Genomic DNA, 20965 nt, shown 5'->3' with positions numbered 1-20965 from the left:
TGCAGCAGCATAGAGGCTGCTAGGCCCACGGGTGCCCACTGGGGTGCCTGGCATAACCACTGGCCTCAGTTTCTGCATCTGGAAAATGGGGCCAATATCTGTGCTGACCTCTTCCCAGGGGTGGTGCCTCCGAGAGCAGCAGGTGAGCTAGATGGGAAATGCTGTCACAGAGTTTTTAGAGTACTTCACACTTGTTTATCTTATAGCTCCTGACCTTCCTTGCTGTCTTTTGCTAGAAGAAAGAGGTCAGAAAAGAAAGGGGGTGTGTGTGGCCCATGTTAGTGTGCGGAGGGTGGGGGTGAGGAGGGAGGGTGAGGCTGCAGCTCGTCCCAGTACACAAGCATGAGTGTCACACACACACACAGAGCGCTGCTGGCAGCTCTTTCAGCGTCACTGTTTCCTGTCTTGACTCTGGTGTAGGAGAGGCGCTCTCCTGGGTCCCCCACCCCCACCCCCGGAGCCGGCCCTCTCTTGGGCTGGAGTCTCAGCCGCTGCCCCACAGCCTCCTGGGGCTTCCTGTCCTCCTGGGGCTCCTGGGGTCCGGGCCCAGGCTGTCCACTGGGAGCCAAGGGCAGATCGGGTCTCCTCTGTGCACCGCTGAAACGGGATCCCCCTTTATCGGTGGTCTGGAATGGGGGACTGGGGGCAGGATGAGAGAATGAATCAGAGGCGCTTGTTTTCATTTCATGTTTAATTTCCTGCAGGCTTAGCTCAGTCTTTCCGCTCCTTCCTCAGCCCCCCAGGGTTCTCTGAGGGGGAGGCCAGCGAGAGGGGAGAAGCCCACGGGAGGCATCTAGATATATGACTGCTTTCTTTCTTTGAGGCTGGGGAGAAGGCTAGAAAAAGGTGACGTGTCCGCCACTGGGGGGTTGCTGTTGAGTCTCTGTGGACTCGGTCCCGTGGTGGGATCCAGAGGTGCTGGTGGAGGCGACACGCAGGCGCGGCCTGGGCTGGGAGGGACACGGATGGGGAAGGAGGCAGCCCAGTGTCCTGCACGGGGGCCTGGGGTTGAGGGGAGGAGCAGAGTTGGGGGAGACGGAGTGCGTGGTGGTGGCTGGAGGTGAGCGCGGGGGAAGAGGCGGGGGAGAGGGGAGACCTGGGTTCTCTGGGAAGATAGATGAGCCCGGGGGAGAGGCAGCTGAGAGAGCACTGTCTTGGGGAGGGAGTGGAAGAGGGTCAGGCTGAGGGATTTATTTGAGGGCTAAAGATGGAGATCGTGGGAGGCGGCACAGCTGCGTGGAGCAGACCGATGGGAGAAGAGCTGCCCACCTCCACTCCCTCCTCTGGGTCTTCCCTCCCTGGGCCTTACCCTGTGTACAAGGCTGGAGGTTTTCTGTCCAGATGAGGCTTAAGCTAAGTCAGCCTCCTGGTCTTCGGCCTCCTCACACCTAAATTGGGTGGTGGCAGGGGTATCCTCGCGGGCCCCTTCTGTGCTCACATCCAAGGGTCCTGAGACTCAGAGCATCCTTCCATTTCTGACCCTTGGAGCCTGGGGCTCTGACAGCTGCCCCCTTAGGTGCTCTGTGCCTCAGGCTCTGTGGCCCTAGGCCTGTCTCCACTGTGCAATCCCAGAAGGAAGGGGGACTGCAAGGTCCCAGCCTTCCGTTCTTCGTGTCTCGGCCCAGGACCACCCTGCTCCTGGCCCACCCCAGCCCGGGCCCGCTCAGCACAGGCCTCTCCCCGAGGAACCAACCATCTTGGCAGGGTCCTTGCTAACCGCAGCCCATGTTGGGCCAGGGCGAGGTGGCCTGGTGCAGGGAGGCCTCTGTCTTATTTTCTTCAGACACCAGCTGCGGAGACTGGAGTCCCAGACAGCAGGGAGAGGCCCCTGCAGCCCCCTGGAGTGGGGCCAAGCCCCGGGCTTCTTCCCAGGAAAGGTCCATCTCAGGGGCCCCATCACCCCCTCCCTGTCCCCACTGCCACTCTACGCCAGGCACCTGGCTTCCCACCAGCTGAGTACGGGCCCTAAACAAACTCAGCAGAGGCAAGCAGGGAGATCCATCCCCATATCCCCCATCCCTGGGGCACTGCCAGGCTCAACCCAGAGGTCTGACATACATGACAGTCCCACCCACCCTGCTGCCTTTATACAAAGAAAAGTCTCAGAACAACCTGGCATGTGTCCTGCTACGGCAAACTAAAGTAAAAGAAGCACTGGGCTGGAACTCAGGGTCCCACATTCTATTCTCAGCACTGCCACTGAATCACCTTTCCTGAGTCACCTGATCACAGGTGATCTCTTCCTGCCTCTGGGCCTCTTCTTCCTTGATATCAAATGAGGGGACCAGGTGATCCTTTCCAGCACTAGCATTCTATACTTCTATGGCCCTTCCCTTAGAAGATAAGATATGCACACATTAGAGTTTCCCTTTCTGCCTTGGCTGCCAGGAAGCTCAGGGTTGAAATTTGTGCTCAGTGGCAAATATGATCCTTAGTCTAGATCTTTGACATAAATACCTTCCCATTTTATGACTTTGTTCTTGTTCTTAGATGAAAATAATAAACCTTTAGTTGTAAGCTGCCCCAGCTCCTTTTTGGAAGTAGGCATAAATGTGTGTGAGTGTGTGTCTGTGTGTGTGTGTATGCAGGGAGAGTGCTCCATTTTAGCACTCCATTGTGGTGCCTGAAAAATGTAAAACGTACCCCAGCGTCATTTCCATGTGTTGTACTAGAAGGACCATCCTTCTTTTGATACTAAGTGAATTTTACTTCTTGGCACTCCTGTCCATTTGTTAGGGACACACGTGCGCACACATGTGCACACATGTGTACTGCACAGAAAATGAACGGTTTGCTTCACACAAACACAGCATCTACGGGAATGCCCCATAACAGCCACCCCCTCTCCACCTATTCCTTTAGCTCCTCCCAAATCCATTGGCTGAGCTGAGGCCAGATGCTGTGGTTCCTGTCCAGACTCTTGAGGCACCAGGAAGTCGCATGACTCAGGTGGGACAATGGGTGTGAGAAGGTTTCTGGAATCACAGTGAGGCCTCAGCTGCCCTGCCTTTCTTCCCCAAACACTTACTGCGAACTGGAGAGGAATAAACCGGGAAGCTTGTTTCTGGGAATTTACAGATAAACGACCTGACTGTTCAGCATCCCCTCGGGTTCCTGCTGTTTCTGGATGGCTGTGTATTCACTAACAACTACCAGTCCCTTTTCACATTAGCCGTCTTATTTTATTTTACTCTATTTTATTATTATTATTTTTAAGTTTTGGCTGCGCCGCATGGCACGTGGGATCTTAGTTCTGCAACCAGGGATCTAACCCGAGCCCCCTGCAGTGGAAGCGTGGAGTCTTAACCACTGGACCAGCAGGGAGGTCCCCCACGTTAGCCATTTTAGATGAAAACGTTTCTGGACCATATTACAAATGCCTCTGCCTTTTTAAACAGAGCATGGTTGAGACTGATGAACCTTTTATTGGTGCCTTAGAAACACTGCTGAAGATTCTCTAGTGAACAAATGCAACAGAAGGTGCCCTTGGGGTCTGCGAAGTGACAGGGCTTTTTGTCCTGGTGCTGAAAAGACCTGAGCAGAGCTGTGCTGAGCTGATCTGAACGGTGCTGCTTGTTTTAAAAAAACTCCTCTTTGCTCTGAAGCTGTTGATTTCCACAGCCCACAGGAGGGGGAAAATAGCTATCTGCCAACACCTGGTTTGCTGTTTCTAACATGCTCTGGGTTGGGAAGGCAGGCTGAACATGACGTTTATTCTGTGTTATGCTGAAGCTCAGGCTTTAGTGCATGGATCTTGTTGCCTGCGTCTGGGGTACTTAGAGGACTTTGATTCCTTTCTGGTTCTTTCTCTGCTGTAATTTCATGCAGGGAGGGAAGACACACCTCTCTGGTCAAAGGAGGTCAGTTGGTCCACGTCTGTTTATTTTTTGCCTTTGTTGCTCTGAGTTCGGCCTTCTCTAATTGGTAGGAATACAGGGTTGAACAACAGACAGTACCTGTCCTCAAGGAGCTCATATTCCAGTGAGAGGAGACAAACAGATAAAATATTTTAAGCCGTCATAAATTCTATAAAAATGATAAAATAGGACAATGTGGTAGAAGTTGACCTGGTTTGCTTGTGTTGTTTTGTGTTCATTTGGATTGAGTTGTGTTGGGTTGGGTTGAGCTGTATTGGGTTCTACCGTGTTATGTTGGGTTGGGTTGAGCTGTGTTAGGTTTTGTTGTGTTGTGTTGGTTCTGGTGGGTTCTGTTACTGTGCTGAGCTGTGTCATGTTGTGCTGGGTTGTGTCGAGCTGTGTTGGGTTAGGTTATGTTGTGCTGTGTCGGCCTCTGTTGGGTTGCATTGAGCTCTGTTGGGCTGTGTTGGGTTGAGCTGTGTTGGTTTACGTTATGCTGTGTTGTGTTGGGCTCTGACAGGCTGTGTTGAGCTGTGTTGGTTTAGGTTATATTGTGTTGTGCTGTGCTGGGTTGTGCTGTGTTGAGCTGTGTTGAGTTCTGTTGAATTGAGCTGTGTTGATCTGGGTTCTGCTGGCCTGTGTTGAGCTGTGCTGGTTTAGGTTGTGCTGTGTTGTGTTGTGTTGATCTGGGTTCTGCTGGTCTGTATTGAGCTGTGCTGGTTTAGGTTATGTTGTGTTGTGTTGTGCTGGGCTGTGCTGGCCTGTATTGAGCTGTGTTGGTTTAGGTTGTGCTGTGTTGTGTTGTGTTGGGCTGTGCTGGCCTGTGTTGAGCTGTGTTGGTTTAGGTTGTGCTGTGTTGTGTTGTGTTGTGCTGGGCTCTGCTGGCCTGTATTGAGCTGTGTTGGGTTGAGCTGTGTTGGTTTAGGTTAGGTTGTGTTCCCCCTTGTTGGGCTCTGCTGGCCTGTGTTGAGCTGTGTTGAGTTCTGTTGAATTGAGCTGTGTTGGTCTGGGTTCTGCTGGCCTGTATTGAGCTGTGCTGGTTTAGGTTGTGCTGTGTTGTGTTGTGCTGGGCTCTGCTGGCCTGTGTTGAGCTCTGTCGGGTCGTGCTGGGTTGAGTGTTTTGGTGGTCGGGTGATGGTGGGGGCCCCTTCTTTAGCCATGGTGGTCGGGAAGACTTCTCAGAGGAGGCATACTGAGTTGGAACCTGAAAGATGGAGGATGAGGCAGCCATCCTGGGCAAAAAGAAGATCTGGGTTGTCTCTGTTTCTGCCCACTGGGCTGCTATGGATGTATTTAAATTCGTCCTGTTTCCTTTCTAAGAGATAGGCCTTCCAGAGCAGAGACCAGTCACCATCTCCTTCATGAAAGGGCCTGGACTCCCACACCACGTAGAACTCAGAAGTACAGCTTACAGGCTTCCTTCCTGTCCACTGGGAGCTTCGCCCCAGCTCCAACCAGAGCAAGAGGCCAGTGAAGTGAGTAAAAGCCGACTTGCTCTGGTTGGAGGTGGGGCGTGAGGGGTGGGATCCTTGCACCGAGGTGAAGAAAGCCCTGGCGTGACCGGGGACAGTCAGGCGGTCCCAGCTCCGGCCACCATCCCAAGGGCAGGCCCTGCTCTCCCGCGCCCTCCCAGGCGCCTTCACTGACCTGCACGCGGGCCTCGGTGAGGTCGGTCCTCATGGCCAGCTGCTCCCGTGCGTACACGTCGGGGTAGTGGGTCTTCTGGAAGACTTTCTCCAGCTCCTCCAGCTGGTAGCTGGTGAAGGTCGTTCGGTTCCGCCGCTTCTTGCCCTTGTTGCTCTCGGAGTCCGCCTTCTCCAGTGGGCTGGGGAGGTCGGCGCTGGCCCGGTCCTGGGGCCCCTTCACCCCAGCCTCCTTCACGCTGAGGTAGCTGCTGTCCATCCCCACGGTGTCAGAGTCGGGTGGCAACTCTGGCTCACCCAGGGAGCTCTCTTTGGCTGAGGGGGGAGAAAAGAAGGTCAAAAACCAGTGGCTGAACCAAGCATGAGAGGAGGGAGGGACCAGGGAGCCATCCCTTGCCTTTGCCCTCTCAGGGAAGTATTGGGTGCGAGGTCAGGAGGCCCAGGTTCTAACCCTGGCTTGCCATTAACATGCTGTGTGACCTTGGGCGAGTCTCTGAGCCTCTCTGTCCTCATCTCAGCATGGGCTCCTTTCCACACCAATGTCCTGTGACTCTGGGTCAGCCAATCTGACCTCTATAACATTTAATCTCCACCCCACTGACCCTGGGCTCCTCCCTCTAGAAGGACTCCCTTTGCCAGCACTTCTTCGGGCGTCGAGGTTGCTGACTCAGTGCCTCGGACTCCCAGAGTGGGAAGGAAAACTCAGTCAGCAGCCATATCTGGCCCAACTGAGCTTGGAGTGAGGAGGAGAGGCCCCACCTTTCCTGGCCTGGTCCTGTTTGGGGTTCAGCAGGGGCTCTGGAGACTCTGCCCAAGAATCTAGTGCTGAGGGGTCCTGTCCCGGCGCCCTCCACACTGGTCTCACCTATTGTCCAAGTGGTGACCTGCCCCTCCAGGTGGGGGGCATCTTTACTAAGGAAGTGGGGCACCTCCCCCTGACACGCCCAGGATGCTGACACAGGGGACCCAGCAGACTTACACAAAGCTCACGGCCCAGGCCCACAGCCACTGCTGTCTAACAGAACGGGGCTCTGCCCGCTGATTCCTGGATGCTCAGAGCTGCAAAGGACCAGTCAGCCCACAAGGGTCAAGGGTGGAGCGGGAAGTAGCTTGTCCAAGTCCAAAGAGCCCAGTTAGCACCCTGGGCACACACTCATCTCAGGGCAGGGGTCAGAGCACAGGCTCTGGAACTGGCACCAGGGGTGTGAGTCCCAGCTGGGTGCTTTGGACAGTTCACCTAACCTCTTTATGCCTCAGTTTCCCCCTCTATAAAATGGGGATGCAGAATCCCGTAGGATCTTCCTCACAGGGTAGTTGTGGGATTAAAAAGGCTGACACATAAAGCACTCAGCGTGGTGCCGGCTAGGCAGCCTCCTGCCCGTATCATTATTTCCCCAGTTCTGGTCTAGACCTGTGAGCAGCAGAAGATTCTGGCCCTGGAGAAGTCCACCAAGTGGGCAGGCCCTCCCTGGAGGCCCCAAGCGCAGGAGCGTGTGGGCATGCTGTGGGGAGGGCGCTGGACTGGTGTCTGGAGACAGGGGTGTGAGCACCTCTCTGAGCCAAATTCCATTGACTGTGACTCTTGTAGAGTGAAATAACATACAGGATTAATAAGACATGTGTGGGGAGCATTTGACAAAACCTTTCACACGCGCAAGCTCTGATTATGACAAGGATTTGTGGTCGGTGTAAGCACCAACCACTCTGACCCTCGGTCTCCTCTTCTAGGAAGAGATCTGAGCAGCGGGCATTAAGTCAGGACGATGCCTCTGGCCTGGGTCTCTTAACCCTGTCCAGGTCCTAGGGCCGAAGCTTCAGGTTCAGTCTCGCCCCTGGCTTTCTGTGTACACTGGGGGCTCCCTTACTGCTGGGGAAGCTGAGAGGGACGTTTTGCTCTCTGTCATTCTCACCTCCCTCTTCAAGGCACTGAGGAAATCGGGGTGGAGGTGAATGCCCAGAGTGGGCCTGGAAGCAGCTTTGGGAGGCTGTTCCTGAGGGCCACTGGCAGTGTCGATACCAGCAGGGTGGGGGCTGACCCTCAGGCATCACATATGACACCCACGTAAGCCCAGACACAGGCAGACCGCCACGGCTTTGGTGACGGCATCATGCAAGCTGCAGCTGGCAGCCGGGCCAAGAGCTTTCAGCAAAGATATTTATCTTCCTGGCAGACAAATAAGTTTTATGTTTTGGGTTTTTTTTTTTAAGGAGAAGAAATCCCACCCAGCCTCACCAAAAATAAACATCTCTGTTATGCAACTTCCTGGAGGCTAGACTGGGGAGGGGGGGCAGCCCCTGCCCCTTCTGCCCTAGCACTGCTCCCCAGGCCCCATCCCATGACCCCGTAGACCCTTGCCGTATCCTCTGGCCTTCAGCCTGGGATCGGGACCACCCCATACAACAGTAGGGGCTGGGCCATGCAGGGAAACTCCATGCTATAAAAAGCAATTGTTGGTAGGGACCAAACTCCTCATGTCAAGTCAGGGGAAACTGAGGCCAGAGAGCGCGGGAAATGTGCCCTAATTAGCGACAGAGTGCAGCCTCTCAGCCCTTGGTTGGTCCTTTACTCCTACCCATGGTCTCACGGCCTTTCCTGGGGAGAGAGGTAGGACCAGAAGGAATCCAGGGGCCTCACATAACCAAGAGGCTTGGTCTGCGCATCCTGGGGTCAGAAGGACCAGCCCCAGAGGAGGAGAGAGTGCGGATGTGGACTCTGGGAGAAGCTCCCCAGCGTGGGCTGGTTCTAGGCTCAGCTCGGGGGGAGGCGGCAGAATGTCCAGTCTTCCAAGAAGAGGAGTAAGAATCCAGTTTCCCCCCCTCCAGCCACCCACTGAGAGGGAGCGAGTGGGTCAGGAGTGGGGAGACAGCATGGCATGTGCAAAGACCACCAGACCGAGAGATGGGAGATGTGTTTGCGGTCCCGGCTCTCCCAAAATCTGCCTGAGACTCCAGAGGATGCCTTTTATGTCCCAGAGCCTCATCTGCACACGGGAGCAGGCACGCCCTGTCTGGTGTCACAGCTTTGGCCCGGTGGAGTGATAGCCCTCCCGCCTTAGGAACCAGTGGGACCTTCCCCTTGGGATCTGGAGTGGGGAGAAGAGGGGAGAGGATGGGGCCATGTCTGTCCAGGCAAATGTCAGCTCACCGGAAAGGCTTAGAGATGAAGGAATTCTGGCAAAACTGAGGTTTCTCTGGTCCTTGAAGAGGGAAGGAATCTTCCAAATCTCCATCTTGATTACTGATCACCTTGCTTTAAATTCTGAGGTTGGGTCCCTCATTTAGACAACAAAGGAAAATTCCCCAAGGTTCTGACCCAACTGGTCAGGACGACAAGCCAAGGAAGTCCCTCTCAGGTGCTCAGTGCATCAGTTTCCACCTCCTGCCACCCTACAGCATCTCTACAAAGCGCTATGATCCAGGCTTTGGTGACAGAGAGCTCACTGCCCCCGGGACAGCTGGACCATCTGTCCTTAGGTCCAGCCCGTGTCTGTCTCCTGTAGGGTCTGGCTCATTGGTCCTGGTTCAAAACCTCCCGGGGCCTTTCCCAAGCCAGCCCTGCGGACATCTGGAGAGGGCTGCGCGCCTCTTGTCTTCCATCCTCCTGAGTAAATAATTGCAGTTCCCACCGCTCTTCTGCAGGAGGTCCTGAGTTTAACAGGCCTGCCTGAGGCAGGTGGGTGCCAGGGATGGGACGGGTGATGGTGTTGGGCTCTGGGCAAAGCCAGCAGATCGCTCTGCAACTAGATGATCCAGAGGGGCCGGGTGGAGACTTGGTACCGTGGCCTGAGGGCTGGTGCTGGTCAGGGTCCAGCTCGCTCTGTGACTCCCTCCTCAAGACGGCCACTGAAAACGGGGCCTGAGACTCAGGCTGAATTACTCCTGAACAAAGGAAAGCACTGACCTCCTTGGTCTCCCTCACCCCCACCTCTGTCCACCTGCCTGGAATGTCCCTTTTTTTCCAGCTGACCTCCAAGGTCCAATCAAGCACCAGCTCCTCCAGGAAGCCCTCTCAGACTGGGGCAGTCATACAGACCCCGCCATCCAATTACTGACTGTTTTTTCGGACTAATATATAATCAAACCCCAAATGTCCAGCTCCTCCTAGAGAATCAGTTCCCTGAGGGTTGGGACCTCATGCCATTTGTCCTTTCTCAGCCCAGGATGGGACAGGCAGCAGACAGGCAGGAAGAGGTTACTGAAGAATCAACGAACAATTTCTAACAAACATTACTGAGCTCTCACTCTGTCCAGCTACCTCTGTGCACCTACTGCGTGCCAGTACCTATAGGGTACGTGCAGAGATGTTTGTTGAATGAATACATCCCCATAAACACCGAGGAGAAAGGTGGCGAGGATACATGAGAAAAATGCACATAGTGACGAATGCCTCCATCAGAGGCTGACAGCTGCAACAGAAGGAGGTGAGATCACTGAGGGAGAGAGGAAAAGATGGAGGACGGAAGGAGGGAGGGAAGAAGGAAGGAGAGGAGAAAGACCAGGCAGACATAGAAGGATGTCTCCAAGTAGCAAGCAAGAGGGTCAGGGAGGCAGAAGGAGAAGCACAGAGATGGGCTTCACGGAACCGGGCTCCGGAATTGAAATGTCCAGGAAACCCAGCCCAGCATCTGCCAGGAACCAGCTCTGCATCCATCGCGCTGCTATACTGGGAGAGAGAAAACGGCACTGGGATCTCCCAGCTTGCCCCGCTGCTGGGCCCACCTTCTCGAGGCCCAACAGCATCCGGCACTGGCATGAAGCTGAGCAGCGACAGAGCCCCTTTGGGTCCAGGCCACCTGCCTCCCTGGCTGGCTTCCCCCCATCCTCCCTGGGGCAACCCCCTGTGGACTCTGGCCTGGTGCTATGCTGACACCCCGCCCAGAGTGGGAAGGGATCCCTGGACGGGCTTTGTCCCAGGCTGTGTGGCCCAAGACAACGTAATCGCAAGCTGCAGCTTCCCCGAGAATGTCTTGATCTGGAAATAGATCCCAGACTACTCAGCGGAGTCAAGTAATGTGCACAGAACACCGAGAGTCATCCTTGCCTGCCCCGAGGCAGGGACGCTGGCCCTTCAAACAACCCAGGCAAAGACTCCCATCGACCACTTCTGATGAAGTGGGAAGCATTCTTCGGTTCGAGGTTATATTCTCCATCAGGAGCCACAGAGGGCCCTTGGGCCTCTGCCTGAACTCCCCTGGGGAGGAGGCCTGGCCTCTTCTGGGAGCCACCTGGTCTGCTGCCGGACAGCCCTGGCTGTTGGATTTCAAGAAATCCAACGAGAAACGGGAAACCTTTCTTCATTCCCTTAACCTCTAGCCACTCGTCCCGGTTCAACCCTAGGGTGTCGCTCTACTCTAGACTAACTTTTTTTTGACATGAAAGGCCTTGAAAGATTTCCAAAGGTGACCGTGATTTTTTTTTTCATGACTGTGATTTCAAGAGAATTTTTTTTATGGCTGTGATTTAAAGAGAATGAACTTCTGAAGCCACTTGGGGACAGGGTGCCGCAGGCCTGTGTGTGTACCCCTTCCGCGTGCCCGGATGTGCGCCCTCGGGCATGGGGCAGAAGCCTGCATTTGCACGTGGGTGCGGGGAACACATGTAGTGGCCTGCGGGTAGGTCTGTGTACCGTGCAGGCTCGTGTGGTCAAGGGCATGCACACAAGTGGCACGTGTGTGCCTGCGGACGTGTGCTGTTGCGTGTGGGTGTGGGTGTGAACGTGACCCTGTAGATACACGCGGGTGGGTATGGACATGGGTGGTGCGTGCGTGTGTGTGTGCGTGTGTGTGCACCCTTGCACATGGAGGGTCTGTCTAAGGGGTTTGAGTAATTTTATCCTCCGTGCTTTTGATTACATCTATTTTTCCTCCAAACATCTGCTTTGTGGGGGACATGCCGCTTACTCTGTTCTCGGGTGAGCCGGCCGCATGCCCTGTGGCAGTGTGCACACCGCCGATGCAACCTCCTTAAACAAAACAGGCCAGCGTGAGGCCCTTTCATGCTATTTAAAGGGCACTGACTAAGCCCACCGCTGTCCAAACAGTCGTGCGGGGGTGGGGGCAGAGGTTAAAGGTGAGCCACGGATTATAACCCCAGCCTACCTCATCTGCCGCTGGCCTCTGTCCAGAGTTCAGCTTAGACATCCCTAGTTTTAGCTCCAGGTCCAAGAAATAACACCAAAGGGGTAGCAGTAACTGGGGCAGCGTTTCAGCAAACATGCACGGAGCCTATCAGCGTGTACCCAGTAGAGACGGACGGTGTTCCTGCCCTGGAGGAACTGCCAGTTTGTCGAGAGGAAGCACAAGGGCTCAGGCCAGCCACCCACGAGGTGACTTAGGCACTCCTGTCACCAACATGCACCCACCCAAGCCCTAAATGTGCCTCTCAAAACAAGGAAAGTCCGAGAAACTGTCACAGATCACAGAAGGCTAAGGAGACATGAGGACTAAATGTGATGTGGTATCCAGGATGGGGTCTTGAAACAGTAAAAGGACATTAGGGAGAAACTAGTGAAATCTGATTAAAATGTGGAGCTTAGTTAGCAGTAACGTTAAAACTAAAAAAAGATGGGTAAAATATTTGAATGGACATTTCACCCAAGAAGATATACATGGAAATCAGCATGATGACCCCCTCAGTGTATTATCCACGAGGGATATTCAAACTAAAACCCCCTTGAGATATGGCTACACACCTATTGCAACGGAAATCAAAAATCTGATGCTACCAAGTGATAGCGAGGATATGAAGCACCTGGAACTCTCATTCATCGCTGGTGGGAAAACACCGTGGCATTGTCTCGTCTAATTAAATATACTGGCATGGCTAGACCCAGAAATCCCACTGCTAGACATTTGCCCTAAAGAAACAAAGACTTATTTTCATTGCACACGTGTATGCAAATGTGTATAGCAGCTTTGCCCATAATCACGCCAAACTGGAAACAACCCAAATGTCCTTTAACAGGTGAATGAATAAACAAGCTGCGGAACAGCCATGCAGTGGGATGCTACAGAGGTAAAAGGAGCAAACTAGTGATACAAACAATGGCATGGATGACTCTCAAAGACAGAATGATGGTCTGTCAAAGAAGCCAGTCTCAAAATGTATATAGTGCGTGACTCTACTTATTTATTGCATGGTATTCTGGGGAAGGTAACAGTACCAGGACGGAGAACAGATCACTGATTGCCAGGGGCTGGGGAGGGGGCAGGTCTGACCACAAAGGGCTGGTGTACAGAACTATGCTATCCCGTATCCCGGTTGTGATGGTGAGTACGTGGGTCCGTACAGGAATGTGTTCAAATTCATAAAATAAACCCCCCCCGTTTTAACTTTACACCATGCTGTTTTAAAAATAAAAAAATATGTAAACTATAGAGAAAATTAAAAATTGGGTTTAAATATAGTAAAGAAAAACTTAGTAAGTAAAAAGTTTGTATGTCTTCACCCAGAAATCTCACTTCTAGGGATTTAACCTAAAGACAGAATTAGGGATGGGCACAAAGAATTAACTAGAGAGAAAGTTCATCATGGCATTATTATATGGAAAAACTGAAAGTAACCAAAATATTCAATAATCGGAGACTGGTTAAATAAAGGACGATATTTCCATAACTGGAAGATCCTTCCTGATTTTCTTTATTCTACAGACTGTTTCTCTCTTGGCATTTAATACACATTATTTTGTATCTATTTGCTTTTCCTTTATTTATTGTCTCTCTCTCTCCCTTCCATAAAACAGGGAATATATCTGCATATACTTGTTTTGTTTAGCCCTTTTGTTTAACGCCTGGTATTGTGGCTGGTATGCAGAAGGGGTTCAACAAACATTTGACGAGAAAGGAGTGAAACTGATGTGAAAGAACAGCATTTTAGTAACTGAAACATGTTCGTGTTATAGTAAGTAAATCTCATTTTGAAAAAAAGGGGAGGTAGGGGTGGGGTACCTGTCCTTAGAAAATACTAGAGGTTTCCCGAGGTAAGAATACTGGTATCTGGGTTTTGTTCCTTTTTTTTTCCTCATCTGACTTAATTTTCTATTTGTCTTACCATGACCAGAAATGGCTTTTATCATTTTAAAATGCTATGTGGAAGCAGCGATTAGAATCCTGAGGGATGTCTGCTCTGGCAGGTGTTGGATTCAGCTGTGTGATGTGGGAGGTGGGTGTGAGTGCCACGGGGGAGCCGGGTGGAGGAAGGGTAGGGATGCTTCAGCGAAAGGCCCCTTTCGCGGTGGGCATCGGCCACTGTCCTCACAAACTGGGCGGCCCCCTAACCCCATGACTCTGAGGCCTCTTGGATACTGGAGATTCCCAGAGCTCTGGCTTAAGCGTAGACCTCATTGGTTTCTCTGCCCTCAGACTCACCGCCCTCAGCTACAACCAGAGAGAGTGTCTAAAGCACACATCCCATCTAGTGGGAGCCTGTCTAGAGGCCCTCCACTGGTGCCCAGAGCCCTCATTAGGATGGTCAGATAGAATACAGGGTGCTCAGTTAAATTAGAATTTCAGAGAAACAGTTATTTTTTAAGTGTAAGTATGTCCCGAATATTGGATGGAGCACACCAATACTAAAACTTATTCATTATTTATTTGAAATTCAAATTAAATGGAGCACCCTGGTTTTGTTGTTAGTTTTTTGCTAAATCTGCCAGCTCTGCAAGTCAGGCTGACTGTGGCATTCAGGATTCCCCAGGCGGGACTGACACTGGTTCTCCTCACAGACTTACATCTTTCCACACCCCACCTCTGCACCTCGCTTCCGGTCCCACAGACCTGCCCTCATGCCTCCAGTACACTGCTCGAGCGGCTTCAGGCTACCCCATTCCTGCATATGTGCTCTTCCTTCTAACCGGAATGCCCTTCTGCCCCTCATGCATCTGGCTAACTCCTCCTCTCCCTGCGTATCTTCCTCTGTAAATTTTGTGGCTTTTCCCCCCCCTCGTTACATATAATTATCTATGTTCTATATGGAAATTAGAAAAAAAATCAAGACAGACCAAAAGAAGAAAACTGTAACACACAAACACAAAAGGGAAACGTCATTTTTTTGGGGTACAAGTCTTTTTTCTTTTTAACCTAACACTATCCTGTATATCTTTCCATCCTATTCTATATTCTTCTACTACATCGTTTTTAGTGGCTGCACAGTATTTCACCACCTGGACAAACTATTTTATTTCATCAGTCCTTTACTGTTGGGCACGTGCACGTGGATCGCTGATTGTTTGAAATGATAACAGGCCTGGGATGAATATCCTTGCAGTTAAATCCCTTGATACTTTCACGGTAATTACCTTAGAAGAAGCTCCAGGAACTAGAAATACCGAGTTAGATCACAGTCACACCTTAAGAGCTCTGATAAACGTGTCTTCTAGAAATCTGCCAACTTCCTCCGTGTGCCCACCTGCTTCAGGGCCAATACCAGTCATTATACTGTTTTTTAAAATCTTTGCCAGTGTGAAGGATAAAAGTGAAATCTTGTTTGAATTTACATTTTTTTATTACTAGTAAAGTTAACCTTTTATTTGTTGTATTTCTTCTTTGCTGAATTGTTTCTACTGGGCTTCCAAGGTTCAGTGCAAGGCCGACCCCTTCTTCCTCCCTGACCCCGGGGGGCTGGGCTTACCTCTTAAACACTGGATTCTCTGCTCTAAAGCACTGGTGTGTGGTCCTGCTTCCCACTCCACTGTGAGCGGTTCAGACCAGGGCCTCCCTGATGCACAGCTGAGTCCTGAGCTGGGCCCGGGCTCCTTCTGCCTTTGGTAGCGCCGGGGCAGCTCTGCACGCCCTGCTGAGGTGATGGGGCGCCCATAGGAAAGGGACCCAAGGCCACGGGGCTGGACTCCGGAGCCGGGGGGCCTCGGTCCCTCAGCACACACTGCTGTGTGTGGGCCTTGCGGGATGATGGGGCTCAGAGAAACCAGCCACGGGGCTGGGCATGAAGGGCCAAAGGTGGCCCCGCTGCTGCTAGGGCCCTGGGCAAACCTTTTAGCTTCTCTGCTTCCTCATGTCAACAAGTATTGCCGGATTTCCTGCCAGCGAGAGGAGAGAAGGGGTTATGGAGAAGGCGCAGCCCCTACAGGAAGTCGAGACCGAGGAGGAGTCGCGGGGCCCTGGGACGCCATGCGCACCCACAGGGCAGGTTCCCGGGTCCCTGCATAAAGGCTCTAGGCAGCACCCCCAATCCAGCATGATCAAGGCTGCAGTGGCTCAAACTGGCCACCAGGAGGCACTGCAGTCCCAATTAAGTTCCTCGGGGCCAGAGGTGATGCCCCAGGGTCCCGGCTTCAGATGAAGTTTCTCCAAGTTTGGTTAAAGGCACAGGCCCTCCCTGGGAGGGTTGGCCAAACAAGCAGTTACTCAGTCCTACTATGTGTCTGCCGCTGTCTCAACCCTACAAGGGACACAGGGGTGGATGAGGTGGGTCCCTGCCCTTCCCCAAAGAGCCCTTTCCTCCTCTGGTTCTGAGGGTTTTCACATTCTTGACTTCAGAATTCCCACATGGTGGCTTTCTTCAGCACCCTCGTTTTACAGATGGACAAACTGAGGCTCAGAGAGAAGGAACCCATTGAATGTCACCACCACTGGGTGCCAGGCCTGACCTGAGCTCCTGATTCCCCAGAGTCACCTCCCTTCGTGGAGACCCTGGGGAACCCTCAGTCTTCTAGCTACTTATAAGTGAGCCATGCAAATGCTACCCACACCCAGGTTTTGCCCAGGTGGCTGTCCATGCAGCTGGCGGATTTGTTGCCAGCTCTTCTGTGGGCTCTTCCCCAGGGAAGCATCAGCAGAGGCGGGGGCTGCAGCCCCCTCCTCCATCGGTCCACTCTCACACAGCTCTCTTGGTTCTTCCCACACACTGAGGTGGGGAGGTTTCCTGTGGTCCAGAGGATGGAGGGCGCTTCCCAGAACCAAGGAAGGAAAAGGAATTAGCACTGGGATGCTTCATGCTTTACCCAGTACTAGCACACCTGTCATGCCACCACTGCTGCTCTTCACAACAGCCATGTGAAATATGCCCATTTGACAGCCCCAGAGACTGAGGCCAGAGGGAGTAAAAGACTTGTCTAAGAATACACAACTGGTGAGAGGCAGAGCTGAGGTCTGACCCCTAAGCCTGCGGCACTTCCTCTGGGCCCTCCTGGAGTGGATACCCTGTGTGGGGCTGGGACGGGACAGCCAGAAGACAGGGTCAGGGAGGAAGGGAAAAAGTGGGAGTCACAGGAGGATGGCTCCTCTCTGACGCCTCTACATCTGCCCCATCACATCCGACCTTCAGTGCTGGCCCTGATGAAACTGTCCTGATAGAATTTCATCGACCATCTGGGACCTCAAATGTGGACCCATGCCTTTTCCTGGGACCTTGTTTTCAGGGTCCCCTCCATCCCCCAGCTTACACCCAGCTAATTCTTTCTTGTTTTCTTTCGGACACCGGGTCTCAATTTGCATTTGTTCTCCACTAAATACCAAAGTATTTCGAGGTAAAGAGGCATATGTCTGCAACTTACTCTTAAACGGTTCAGAAAGAAAGAATACGTATCTGTGTATAGGTATGTATATTGATACATACATATATACAAGAGAGATTGAGAGTGATAACACAAATACAGTAAAACATTAAGATTTGGGGAATTGGTGTCAAGGGGATCTGGGAATTCTTTGTATTCTACGTTTAACTTTTTTGATGTCTGAAAATATGTCAAAACAAAAAGCTTTTAAAAAGAAGAAGTATGCAGACAAATGGGAAGAAACCACTTTATCCAGGAATCCCAGTTCTGAAGCCGGCATTTGTCATAATTTGAACAGGACCCAGACCGGGGTTTAGTTAGCAACCTCCCCTCCTCCCCGTCACCAGCACTGTCCACGGCCTCTGCAAATGAGCTCGCACACTGGAATCAAAATCACAAGGCAGAAGCCAACTCTAGGAACAAACCTTGCTTCCCCAGCCCTAGGGAAACCCACATTTCCACCCACGTAAGTAACTGGTGACCCCCTTAAAGCACGTGGTTCTTCTAAATGCTCTTCCAAGGCCCGAAGGAAGCAGTATTTTGTTAGCTGAGGTCAAATTACTCTCGGACCTTAAAAGTAATAAAAGTACTTTTTATTGTTTGAGCCTATTATAATTTCAGTCCTCCTACAATTAGTCTGAGTGAGGTTTCCTTGTATCCAAAGAGAAGGGCTTAAAAAGAAAGCCCACTGACAATAACTGGACAGTGGAAGTGACCTAAGTGTCCATCGGCAGATGAATGGAGAAGCAAACTGGTCCATCCACACGGTGGAGTATTATTCAGCCTCAAAAAGGAAGGAAATTCTGACACCTGCTACAACACAGATGAGCCCTGAGGACACTACATTGAGTGACACAAGCCAGTCACAAAAAGGCAAATACTGTGTGATAGCACTTATATGAGTCCCTCGAGTAGTCAAGTTTATAGAAACAGGAAGTAGAACGATGGTTGCCAGGGGCTGGAGCCCGGGGGTGTGGAGTTAGTGTTTAATGGGGACAGAGTTTCAGTTTTACAAGACGAAAAGAGGATGGACGGTGGTGACAGTTGCACAACGTTCCGGATGTATTTCATACCACAGGGCTGTACACTCAAAAATGGTTAAGAGGCGGCTTCCCTGGTGGCGCCGATGCAGGGGACACGGGTTCGTGCCCCGGTCCGGGAAGATCCCACATGCCGCGGAGCGGCCGGGCCCGTGAGCCATGGCCGCTGAGCCTGCGCGTCCAGAGCCTGTGCTCCGCAACGGGAGAGACCGCAATAGTGAGAGGCCCACCTACCCCCCCCCACCAAAAAAAAGGTTAAGATGGTAAATTTTATTATTACTTGTATGTTACTACAATAAAAATAATTGGGAAAAAAAGAAAAGAAAGCCCACTAGCCTATGTCCCTCAGGGCCTTCACTGCCTTTAGCCTCCGAGGTCCCCTCCGTCCCCCAGCTTACGCCCCAAATTCCTTTTTTTCTGTCTTTTCCCTGATGATGTGACTTGGTTTGCATCTATTCATTGTGCTCCTTCCTTGGTTTACTTGTTTGTTCATTCACCGATAACCTCCCCAGAGCCTCCCCTTAGTCATGGCCTCGTGGAAGGGACAGACGTGTAACAGGGTGGTCAAGTGTTATGGCCCGTCATGGCCTCGTGGAAGGGACAGACGTGTAACAGTGTGGTCAAGTGTTATGGGCCCCAGTGGCAAGAGCCCTGCATCCTGGGTGCAGCGTGTCCACAGGAAGGAGCAGTCGCTTCTTGTTGAAAAGGCCGGGGAGGCCTCAGCAAGAGCGTGACCTTGAACTGAGTATTGGAAACTACAGAGGTCCTGGCAAGGCATGCTACATTTTACGGCAAAACAGGACATCCCAACTGCCAGCTGAGCTGGTCCTAAATTACTAAGTGAGAAGCCTTAGGGGCCTCCCCACAGGGCTGGTGCCACTAATAAGGACGATCACATAATCACTCGTGTTTGAGTAGTTCTGACCCATCCACTATCTTATTTGATCCTCCCCAGATCCCTAGGAGGTCTGTGTTTTTACCCCCATTTTACTGATGAGGAAACTGAGGTCCAGAGAAGCTTAACTTGCTCAAGGTCACATAGCTAGGAGGGGCAGAGCTGGGATTTGAACCCAGATGGTCCAGCTCCAAGCCCAGTGTCCTGTCTATGGCCTCTCACACAACGATGTGTTGTCTCTCTTCCGTGGACAGGCAATCTTGAAAGGATTGCAGGCAGACTTAGTCTTGTCATTGGGAGACGCAACTGAGCCACTGGAGATGTTTCCATCACAGAGGACTAATCTAAACAGAACTTTCGGGTGACCATGAGAAGCCCCATGTATGATCTAACACTTGAACATCACCTCCTGATACTTACTGGGGTGAGCTGGGTCGTGACCTCAGTCAGGGACTCTAACCAGCCCTGTGAGCTGCTATCCTCATGGAGACTGAGGTTCCCCGGCTCCTTCCTTCCTGGTCCAGCCTAGGTCTCATCCCCAAGCCCTGCCTCATGAGGCTGGAGGAGATCCTAGCACCCCGCAGGGGAAGGGGCGCTGGCCCAGGCTGGGTCCACTGTCACAGAAGCAGAAGGAGCCTCCATACTCTCCCTTAACCCCAACAAGAAGTCCCAGAGCTCAGGGGTCACCCTGGGCCACTACTCACCTTCCAGGCAGGATACGGAGACCCCGAGCGACCACAAGGCCTGTCAGTGGAAGGACTGTGTCTGCCGGTTTCAAATCAGCTTGGTGGTCTGTCTGCCCCTTGTCCCTCTCTACCTTCACCTAACCAAGTGGCTTTGGGTATGTCCCTAAATATCTCCCACCTAATCCCTCAGAGCAGGGAGAAAACGTGCATTCCCAACCATCCCCATGGAGGCACACCGTAATAGTGCCATTGGATCCAAGGGAGGCAAGATGGAGAAGCTTAAATCCTGCTCTAGGTGAAATGAATGAGAAGTCTTTGGAGCAGGACAGGCTTGGGTTGGACTCCTGATTCTGCCACTTATTTGCTGCATTCATTCATTCAGCAACATTTCTGGAGCGCCAGCTGTGTGCTGGGCAAAGTTCCAGGTGATGGAAATAGGAAGTCTAATAAAGCATGGCCCCTTCCTTCCCAAAGTCCCCCTGCATGAGGGAGGCAGTGATTATGGTGCGGGGAGGTGGACGGAGCAGAGGCATCTAGGCCAGCCTGGCGGGGGAAGCAGTATTTCCAGGACCACTCCAGATCTCTGTATAGGAGAGGCTTCAAGGCAGCGATCTCCTGGGAGGGGTCTGTTAAAGCTGAGTATAGCTAGCTCTTTACGCGTGATAAGGAAGTGTCAGTTTTCCCCATTAAAGAAATGGGGAAATTTCTAAAGGAGATTGTTGAGGAGGCTTCCAAGCCACGCATGCTTTGGCAAAGTGGCTTGGCCTCTGTGCGCCTCGGTTTTCTCATCTGTAAAGTGAGGTGGATGATACATCCCAGCGTGTTTGTGAGGTCTCAATGAAGTCAAGCGCAAGAACGCACATCTCTGCCTGATACACAGCACGCTCTCTATCAACGGGAATCCCCCACGACAGCTTAATACCCTTATTATTTGGAGGCAAGGTAGGCCAGGGCAGCTGCAAGAGCAAAGCAAAGTCAGTCACTCAGGCTGCAGCGTTTCATCCTGCCCCCCGTCCCCGCCCCAGGTGTACTCTTTTTAGCTCAAGTTTCCCCAGCTCCAGCTGCCCAGAACATGCCACAAACCCCTGTCCCAAGTAGCCCCCCACCCAGTCCCCTTCCAATCAGGGCCCATTTTACAATACATATAACAAAGACGATAAATGGGGTGAAACATTTGACACAATTTTGTTTATCATTTGTTACATACATATTTAAAACTGCTAGTTGATGTTAAAGAAAGGCCCTTCCATAAATACTTTTTAACCTAAGTTAGGTTGCAACTTGAAGCTATAGCCACGGAATGAGAATTGTAATTTTTTTTTTTTTTTTTTTTTT

General features: G+C 52.0%; 1 protein-coding gene across 1 annotated transcript in view; it reads right to left on the bottom strand.

The window, feature by feature from the left end:
• ALX4 (ALX homeobox 4) overlaps positions 1-20965 on the bottom strand; it is a 39714-nt gene that overhangs the window by 3238 nt on the left and 15511 nt on the right. The window contains exon 2 of the mRNA XM_024749454.1: positions 5505-5815. Coding sequence (XP_024605222.1) covers positions 5505-5815 — 311 coding nt within the window. The remainder of the gene's footprint in view (positions 1-5504; positions 5816-20965) is intronic.

The sequence above is a fragment of the Neophocaena asiaeorientalis genome, unplaced genomic scaffold (assembly GCF_003031525.2).
Source record: "Neophocaena asiaeorientalis asiaeorientalis breed wild unplaced genomic scaffold, Neophocaena_asiaeorientalis_V1.1 scaffold43, whole genome shotgun sequence".
Lineage (NCBI taxonomy): Eukaryota > Metazoa > Chordata > Mammalia > Artiodactyla > Phocoenidae > Neophocaena > Neophocaena asiaeorientalis.
The sequence above is the reverse complement of the archived record's forward strand: the minus strand, read 5'-3'. Positions and strand labels throughout refer to the sequence as shown.